The sequence below is a fragment of the Motacilla alba genome, chromosome 9 (genome assembly GCF_015832195.1).
Source record: "Motacilla alba alba isolate MOTALB_02 chromosome 9, Motacilla_alba_V1.0_pri, whole genome shotgun sequence".
Taxonomy (NCBI): Eukaryota; Metazoa; Chordata; class Aves; order Passeriformes; family Motacillidae; genus Motacilla; species Motacilla alba.
In genome coordinates this window covers 25,347,562-25,357,325 of record NC_052024.1, presented here as the reverse complement: position 1 = coordinate 25,357,325, position 9,764 = coordinate 25,347,562, and the positions used below count along the sequence as shown (strand labels likewise).

General features: G+C 41.2%; 1 protein-coding gene across 1 annotated transcript; it reads left to right on the top strand.

Moving 5' to 3' along the window:
- Window positions 1-1,186: 1,186 nt before the first annotated feature.
- On the top strand, window positions 1,187-8,200 carry TM4SF4 (transmembrane 4 L six family member 4). The gene is made up of 5 exons (XM_038145484.1): window positions 1,187-1,613; window positions 1,859-1,948; window positions 4,470-4,603; window positions 7,165-7,354; window positions 7,984-8,200. Exons 1-5 carry the CDS (start codon window positions 1,440-1,442, stop codon window positions 7,999-8,001), a joined length of 606 nt encoding a protein of 201 aa, XP_038001412.1. The 5' UTR covers window positions 1,187-1,439; the 3' UTR covers window positions 8,002-8,200.
- Window positions 8,201-9,764: the final 1,564 nt, after the last annotated feature.

Genomic DNA, 9,764 nt, shown 5'->3' with positions numbered 1-9,764 from the left:
GCAAAAACATTACTTCTAGCAAAAACACTAAGGGGAATCATGATGACACATGAATAATAAAACCAGCACAACCTCCAGAAACTGTTTGGTAAATCATCAGCTGCAGGCTCCTGTGCCAACAACACGGAATGCACTGTGATTGATTGGGATCTTCCAGTCCACCAGGAACAGCCACCGTCACTGTCCAGGCTGTTCTGCTAGATCTATGCTTCATACCAAAAACCTGTTCACTTAATTCGTGTTGCATTATGTGCCAACTTGAGAAGCCACTCAAATATTTGTCTTAATAAGTACCTGAATAAAAACTTTTACAAAGTAAACTAGTGTAATTTCCTCAGAAATCATGAGTCTGCTCAGCACTACAGACACTGCAATTCCTAGGACTAGTCCTCACAAAAAATCATCCTCTGGTCTTCCTAATATAATAACAAGTGCATACGATTGGCACTAGTAACAATCATTTCTTGCCATCATTTATTGAATAAGCTTAAGTTTATGCTATATGAAATATTCTCCTATGAAAGTGCAAAAATGTGTGAGTTATCCTAAAACATGGCATATGCCTTAATTTCAAAATACAATCTATGGAAAATACTGTCAGGTTTTGGTTCATCTTCATCATATAACAATATTTGGTGAAGAGGGATATTAAATATTAGAGCATTTCTAATTCAGTCTTTCCTGCAGTCTTTCATCATGTAGAGCATGAAATTACAAAATAAATATAAAATCATCCTTTTACTCTCAAAACCAGAGAAGAAACACATGCCCTGAGGCACAGTCCAACTACCTAACTTCATAAATAAGAGAGTTTCTCATCGTGCTGCAACCCAAGAACTTTCTTGGGTTTGTGGATGTGTATCTTTATTGGTCTAAAATGGCTCATCTCTGTAGTAGCTAGTTTTCTCTACTGTTTCAAATACAGAACCATCTCATGACATGCAAAAACTTGGACTATGAATCTGTTATTCATATCAGCTGACTCATTATGCATTTTTTGGTCAGACCTTGCAAAATAAGTGTTTTCTAGTATGAAGAAAGATCATGTGTTGTAAAATGATGATCCAGAACTAAGACAGGTATCAACCCATGACCTGAACCCAGATTATGAAATGTGTCAGCCACCTTAGTAAAATATTAACAGATTTTGTGGGTTGTTATAGTAAAATGAGAGGCTGCCCTGAACGTAATTTCATTTACGGACGTTCAGAAAATTGACATCACGGCTGCAAGGACATATAAAAAACCAGCACAGTGCATTTTCAATTGACTACAAGGACACTGACAGGAGCATTCTACAGGCTCAACTTCTCTAACGGCACAATAGAACCTGGACTTTGCAAAGTACACCGAGAAGCTTCTTTTTATAAATCAGTTCTGAGAACATCTGAGAGATTTTATTTTATCTTCAATTGTGTTCACAATTCCTTTAAAGAAGCATGTGTTCGGGAGGCTGTGCCAAGTGCCTGGGAAGTACTCTCATCCCCCTGGCCGTGCTCTGCACCCTTGCTAACATTTTGTTGTTTTTCCCTGGAGGAAAAGTGCCTGAAGAGAGTGGACATATTACAGATGAAGTTTGGTGCTTTGGAGGGATCTTGGGATCGGGTGTATTGGTAAGTGTCTAAATTCAGACATTTCTTCCTTCCCCCCGCCCGCAGGCATGACTTGCATTGTTGAATTTTCTCAGGACTGCAAATTCCTCTTTGATAAACAAATAAGTTATAAGCCATCCAAAGGTTTGGCAGTAAGTAACTTAAAGTAATGATAAGAAAAAAAAAAACCCATAGAATGAATATATTTAAAACAAGATGTAATTTGAATTCATCCCAATTCAAAATATATTTCTAACTATTCATAGATGATCTTCCCTGCCTTGGTATTTTTGGGCCTTCAGAATAATGATTGCTGTGGATGCTGTGGTAATCGGAGCTGTGGAAAGAGGTTTGCGGTAAGTGAAAGGAAACATGGCAAAAAAAAAGTAAAAGCTAAATTGTTACTGATATATGTGTTTTCCTCTCACAGTCATTGTGAGTCTAGATAGAGGCTGTCTTGAGTGTGGGACAAACCGCCCTGCTGTTTGTTTGAGTGCTAGGAAGTAGAAATAGCAGGTTGTAAAAATTGTATTATGGCTCTGATGTTTTACCACAGGTACCACAACAGTACCTCACTGGTTTTTGCTATCAGGATTGCAAAAGGTTATCAAGATACTTATAGTTACTATCACAACTAAAATTAATTGCTGGAAGAGCTACATTTTGTTTTGCAGAGTACAACAATCCTCTCCTTAGCAATTTTTGTTGGCAGCTTTTAAAATCACCCTGGCAGTTAGACACATTCCCAACTCACTGCAGACCCACAAAATGAGCTGTGTCTCATTAGATTCACAGGAAGATTTTCAGGAAGGAATAGACCTCGGGAGGTCACCTAATCCAACCTCCTACTTTAAGCAGTGTGGGTGAGGCTCCACTTTGAATTTATAGCTTACTTTCACACTAGAAAAGTTTTCAAAGAATACTTTCAGACACTAGTAAATATCTCAAGCATTTCAGCTTAAAAATTAAATCAGAAAAAAATTATATTCCTAGTAGGAAAATTTGTCTTTTTGAAATAAATTCTCTGGATCCAGTAGATCATTACAGTTTTTTAATAAAGGAACATATTTTCCACTGAGAATAAAAAAAAAAAAAAAAGAGAGAAAAACAAATAGGAAAAGATTCATGCTTATGAGATTGACCGAAGAGCTTTCCCTAAATTCTCTCTTTGATGTTGTCTTCACACAATACCAAAAAAATATGTTGAACTTTGAGAAGGAAGAAATGGAGCCATCTGTTTGCCTTTACAACACTGCATGATCCATTTTCTGCAAGCAGTGAAGAGAAGCTGGTTGAGTTTTGCAGAGCACATACCACTCCACAAGCAGCCAAGCACTGCCGTGTTGCTGCTGCTCAGCCAGGGGTGACCAGGGTCACACGTGGTGACCACAGGGTCACACGCAGAGCCCAGGGTCTCATGCAGTGACCAGGGACACACAGAGTGACCACAGGGTCACACGCGGGGCCCACAGGGTCACACAGAGTGACCACAGGGTCACACGCGGGGCCCAGGGTCTCACGCAGTGACCAGGGTCACACGCGGGGCCCAGGGTCTCATGCAGGGACCAGGGACACACGCAGGGCCCACAGGGTCTCACGCGGGGCCCACAGGGTCTCACGCAGGGCCCAGGGACACACGCGGGGCCCAGGGTCTCACGCAGGGACCAGGGACACACGCGGGGCCCAGGGTCTCACGCAGGGACCAGGGACACACGCGGGGCCCACAGGGTCACACGCGGGGCCCACAGGGTCTCACGCGGGGCCCAGGGTCACACGCGGGGACCAGGGTCTCACGCGGGGCCCACAGGGTCTCACGCAGAGCCCAGTGCCAGCACTGGCTGAGTGGGAGCCAGCTGGCAGGCGTGTGGTGCTGCCTGCAAACCAGCCTGCTTTCTCTGCTGACAGTGTGCTAGAGTGCAGCTGACTGGGAGTACTGATACAGCCAAGAGTACCAAGTACACAGTACTACAAGAGTCCTATGGGCCTTATTACTATCAGCATGTTTGAGAACCAAATTTGGTATTTTAGCTGAAATCCATTATTATGATGTCTACTACAAAAACATAATTTTTAAGTTAGCCCTGAAAGATACATCAACATAAAAATGCATGCCAGGACTCAAGACAAGACTCTTGTGATGAGGTCTGAACAAAAAAATCACATTGGACTTGATGATATTAGACGTCATTTCCAACCCAAATGATTCTATGACATGAAAGTATTGGGGTTTTTTCTTCACCTGTATCACTTTATTCCAATAAGGGACATAACCTTAACCTACAAACTGTTATGGCTACAAGAATTTCAGAGTTCAAGCAGGGCATTAGTTCTTGCATGATTTACTTACATATTAGTATATATGGAAAATTCTGTAATAGAAAACCAGAAAAATAGACATACTTTCCATCCATTCCAATTGTACTACTAGAGCTTACACTGATAACTACCTGTGAGGAGATAAAGTATACTAATATGAAACCTAAAGGGAGACTTGGGAAGGAAAACAATAATGATTTGGTCCAAATATAACCAAGATACCAAAGCTAACTTGTAAAGGATACTGTCGATTTTTTTTTAATGCCTTGAGTGGTCCAAGACTTAGTCTTGCTTGCAGTGTCCTGAGAAGAACGTCTGGCCCCAGAGGGGAGCTGAAGGCCCCAGAGGGGAGCAGTGCCATCTGCTGCCAGCCCCTGCCTTCTCCTCCTCAGGCACACAGGGCCAATGCTGCCAAAGCTTTAAAATACCAAAACAAGTCTGCATTACACATTTACAATGCAATGAAAACTAATAGACTTCAGCTGTTCAGGTGTTGGACTATTTGACTATTAACAGATGAATTTAGGGAACCAAAATAACATTTTTTTTTCTCTTCATCAGATGTTTTCTTCTATAATATTTGCTGCCGTTGGAGTTCTGGGAGCTGGATACTGCTTTATTTTGTCAGCAGTAGCCCTAAACAAAGGCCCTAAATGTAAATATCAAGAAGCGTGGACCTACCCTTTTAAGGCTGGGTAAGACAAGGCAATCAGAAAAAAATATACATGTTTTAAGTTTGTGAGATGATTCAAATTCCAAATCCATTGTATAAAATGGGAATGATATTGCTTGTCTAAATTATACAAGCTCTTAGAGGTGCTTGCAGCACACAGCAAGACCTCATAAGGTACAAGAGCATGGATGTAAAGAATAGCAACTACACTAAAAACTACTGAGTTTCAAAGGGGCCAATAAAGAGAAATGCACAGCCTCTTCCTAGGTTATTCTTGGGATGATAAGCAACATATGGGGATAAATTCCACTTCGATGAATAGCAATGACACATTGAGACACCTCTCAGAGTCTTGAAGGAATTGGCTGATGTAATTGCTAAGCCACTCTCCATATTTGAAAAGTCCTGGCAGTCAGGTGAAACCCCAGGTGTCTGGAAAAGAGAAAACAATACACCCATCTTTAAAAAGGGTGGAAAGGAGGACCCTGGGAACCATCGACCTGTCAGTCTCATCTCTGTGCCTGGGAAGATCATGGAGCAGTTCCTCCTAGAAGGTCTGATGATGCACATGGAGGACAGGGAAGTGATTTGGGTCAAGCAGAATGTCTTCACCAAGGGCAAGCCCTGCCTGACCAACCCAGGGGCCTTCTATGATGGGGTGACTCCATCAGTGGATAATGGAAGAACTACAGAAGTCATTTATCTGGACACAATCCCCCAAAATATCCTGTTCTCTAAATTGGAGAGAGATGGATTTGATGGGTGAGCTGTTAGATGGAAAGAGTTTGGATGGCCGCATCTAGAGGGTGGTGGTCAGTGGCTCAGAATACTTGGACAGCAGTGACAAGAGGTGTCCCTAAGGGATCCCTGCTGGGTCTGGTGTTATTTCATATTTTCATTAATGACACAGATGGAGGAGACTACCAAGGTGATCAGTGGGATGGAACACCTCTTCTATGAAGAAGGGCTATGAGAATTGGGATTCTTCAGCCTGGAGAAGAGAAGCTTCAGAGTGACCTGATTGTGGCTTTCCAGTACCTGATGGGAGCCTTCAAGAAAAGTGGAGAGGGACTTTTTACAAGAGCGTGTAATGACAGGACAAGATAATGGTTTGGAACTGAGAGTAGGTTTAGATCAATTATTAGGAAAAAAATTCTTCCCTATGAGGGTGGTGAGGCACTGGCACAGGCTGCCCAGAGAAGTTGTGCATGGCCCATCCCTGGAAGTGTTAGAGGCCTGGTCAGACAGGGTGTGGAACAACCTAGGACAGTGGAGGGGTCCCTGACCTTGGCAGGGGATCAGAATGAGATGATCTTTCAGGGCCCTTCCAACCCAAATCATTCTGTGATTCTATGATTATATTGAAATTTAATGGTATTTGAATAATTAGTACTACTAATATTATATATATATTATTAATAAATGTAATTGATGTATAATTTTATTTTGGCTATGGCATTTGGAAGCTGCTTGCTCCTCATGCTCTGCAACTCAAACATGTTCACTGTCATGTATATTCATCACTTAACCCCAGCTATCCCACTGCTCAGACTGAAATCAAGACAAGTTCAACAAACAACAGGGCACAATGTGCTACTGAGGAGAGCAGGTGTGATCAGAACAGAATGGCAAGGGGTGCAGTAAACTCTTCATTGCCTCAGAACCTTTAATGCAGTCTGCCTGAGTCAAAGTGACCTGGCAGCATTTCTTTCATAATATACAAAAAAAAAAAAAAAAATTACTTCAGGTTGAAAAGAAAAAAAAAAAAAGAAAGAAACCAAGTGTACAGGTAGAGGATTCTTTGTTCATGGGCCAGTGAGGGCCAGAAACCAACTCCCTTGGTCTCATTCTGAGTCTTTGGAAATATGCTCTGTTTCAAACATAGTTTTGATTGCACTCCAGAAATCACTTGACAACACAAACAAGTCAGCACTAAGAATATGCAGATGAAATATAGCCAGTGGTTAAGCAGTTTACAATTAAACCAAAATGTGAAGGTAAAAATTATGGAAGTTATTACCTTTACTTTAGATGAGAGATCTAGAACAGCAAGAGCTGTTATTTTCAGCTCAGTGGGCAAGAGGTGACATGCATAATTTCATGATTTGTTTTGATTACAATGTACTCCCTTGTTCTCACTGTACTTGAGATACTGGATTACCCCTGTATACTGGATGCCCTGATCACAGTCCCCCACCCACCCCGTACACAAAAAATGCTGTAATCAAGTAAAAACAGCAAAAATGCCCCTGACAAAACGCTGGAACAGATAAAACCCATTTGGCACATGCTTGGCTAAGATCTCTTCTTCCCAAAACACTAAAAATGGTTCAATTGTATCAAACACATGCTTGTCTCCAATTGCTCCCTTCTGAAGTCTTGTTTTTTCCAAATCACTTGCTTCAATTTATCTAGAGGCTAAACTGAAGTCAATTTCTAGACAAGTAGCACTAGTGTGACAATGGAAATTCACCAAAGTGAGCAGAACCTCATCAGTGTCCCAGCAGTGACAACCTCTCAGTGGTGAGACACTCCTTTGTGAGTCAATATAGTCTTCTTCCTAACTATTTTGTTCTCATGTAGAGATTACCTTGCTGACCACTCATTGTGGGAACAGTGTACATCACCTGAAAATATTGTCCCATGGCACCTGACCCTCTTCTCCTTGCTGCTGGTCATGAGTGGGATCCAGGCAGTGCTCTGTGGCATTCAGGTGGTGAACGGCCTCTTTGGAACCATCTGTGGGGACTGCAAATGCTGCGGATGTTGTGGGGTGAGCAACTGATGGTTCTCCTTCATTATTTTGTGCACTGATGAGTTACATACACACCTCTAGCTGACAGTCAGAAAAACTAAACTGCCCTTCCTTGTCACTATGATATTTTTATGAAAATCCTTTGCTAGGATTTTTCTCCTATTCGAGCTGAGAAGCCTCAGAAAGGAAATGTAAACAATAGCTATCTGATGGCTGTGGAATGTGGTCTCAAGGTTGTTTACCAACAGGTGCATCTCTGATTGGTCTCACATGAATTGTTTCTACTTAATGACCAACCATGGTCCAGCTGTGTCAACTCTGAGTCACAAGGTTTTGTCTTTTCTATTTCTTTCCTGCCTTCTGATGAATCCTTTGTCTCTATTCTTTTAGTACAGTTTTAGTACAGCATTTTAATACAATATATATCATAATATAATAAATCAGCCTCCTGAAAAATGGAGTCAAGATTCTCATCTCTTCCCTTGTCCTGGGACCCCACGAACACAGCCACACTTCCTCCAGCTCCATGATCTGTTTTCTGACACACTGCCAAAACCATATACTGTTGCCATTAGGAAATAATACAAGCCTTTGAAAGTCACAGCAACAGCAGCCAGGAAATTACCTCCATGTTTTTATTCTTCCAGGGAGAAGGAACTGTCTAATAGGAATATTGCAGACAACTCTCCTCATCCTGGGAGAATCCCTTCTGCAGCTGCTCCACAAAGCAGCCCTCCAATGCACTGGCTCTGGCCAAGAAGATGAGAATCAAGGGCTCCTCCTTCCACCAGTGTTATGAAGCCCTGACTCCCTTTTCAGCCTTCCTGAAATCCCTCATCATGGAATAAAATAAGTGAAATACAACTCTCACATTCATATTTATTTTTGTAGAACAGCTTCCATTTAAAAAGAGAGTATTCTTGGGCAAAATACAAATTTGGGTTACAATTTCTATTCAGGTCAGTTAAGTAGCTTGTAAATCCTCAAAGCTTCCAATCTACACATGAGCATAAATGCTGTTTATTAATCTTTTTGTAGAAGTTCATTTTAGCTGTATTTGGCACAGTACTATGTAACAGAGAGGAAAGACAATAGAGAGCTAGTTCAAAGGCAAAAAAACCTTTTAGAAAGAACTTTTAAAACTTAAAAAAAAAAAAAAGAGCTACATTCCAAAGGAATCAAGGACAAAATATGAGGGATTTGAGACATTTGAGGGATTCAAATAAACTAATATGCTTCTTTAAAAAAATTCTGAAACAGATTTTCGCATACCAGCTTGCCAGGCTGGATGTCTCAGTGCTTCTCATATTGGCCATAGCTGTTCCGAAAATTTTCCTCCTGAAATAATGGTTCTGTGGTTTGTGCTTTCAGAAAATGTAGGTCATGTACTGTGCATTTGCACTAGGAGATATCTGAAGAATCTAGAAGTACTTGAAAGCACTGGAAGCTCTTGAGCAATATGCAGAATGTTAAACAGTTTAATATAGGTAGTGAGAATTATTGTTGTACAAGATGAGAAACTACAAAAAAAAACTCTTCAGAAACAGCTGTCTGTCCCACCTGCTCTACTGCATTTGCCCAGGAACTTGAGAGCACCTTTTATTTCAACACACACTGTGCAACCATTTCATATCTATTTTTTCATCTGTGGTGAGCAGCTGTCCTGCACCTCGTCTCACATTTGTCCTGTTTGATTTTTATGAAGCCTTTGGGAACAAGGAATGCTTCTCATCAGTGTTCAACAAAGGGATGGGTAGCTGCACAGCGTACAGCTTTGATATATCAATAAGAAGAGTATACAAATCTTTGGGAGAGATAGGATAAGAAATAACAGGCAGCAAGCTATGATACCTAAAACCATAATCAATCAGCTACTGCTTCTCAGAGACACCCAGCTACATGATGGCTTTCTAATACGAGCTGATATAAAACTGCTACTGACACAAGGCGCACACATTTCATCTTGTGATCCAGACTGCATTCACACCTTGGCCTTCAGGTGTACTGAAAAAGGGTAAATGAACCAGAACCAGCAGCCCAGCTGAACCCACACTTTGGAGTGCCAACAACGATGTTCCAAATCTATTCAGTTAAAGTAACGTCTGAGGCTCTCCCCTAGCACTTAATTGCAAGCAAATCACACATCTGCAGTGTCAATTCTGCAGTAACTGGAGATTGTTCTGTGTTTTCACTCAGTAAAGCATCCAGTAAAATGAAGGAGAGGGATTAATCCTAGAACCTCATAACAGAGAATGATGTAAAAACCCAGTGTTAATTATTGAAAAGAAGGCACAGATAAAGAGAGTGCAGTGCTAGGAAGGGAGAAAAAGATGATGGTAAGAAAGAAGCCACAAACAAGGATAACTGAAAGTGTTAACAGACCTCAGGAACCCTGACCAACTTAAAGACCACACTGTGTTACAGTGTG

Bases quoted from the DNA above. Each gene is read 5' to 3' on its own strand.
- TM4SF4 (XM_038145484.1), top strand. From the start codon at position 1,440: ATGTGTTCGGGAGGCTGTGCCAAGTGCCTGGGAAGTACTCTCATCCCC. The intron at 1,949-4,469 runs GTAAGTGAAAGG...TCTCTTCATCAG, and splicing joins GCTGTGGAAAGAGGTTTGCG to ATGTTTTCTTCTATAATATT. The intron at 4,604-7,164 runs GTAAGACAAGGC...GTTCTCATGTAG, and splicing joins ACCTACCCTTTTAAGGCTGG to AGATTACCTTGCTGACCACT.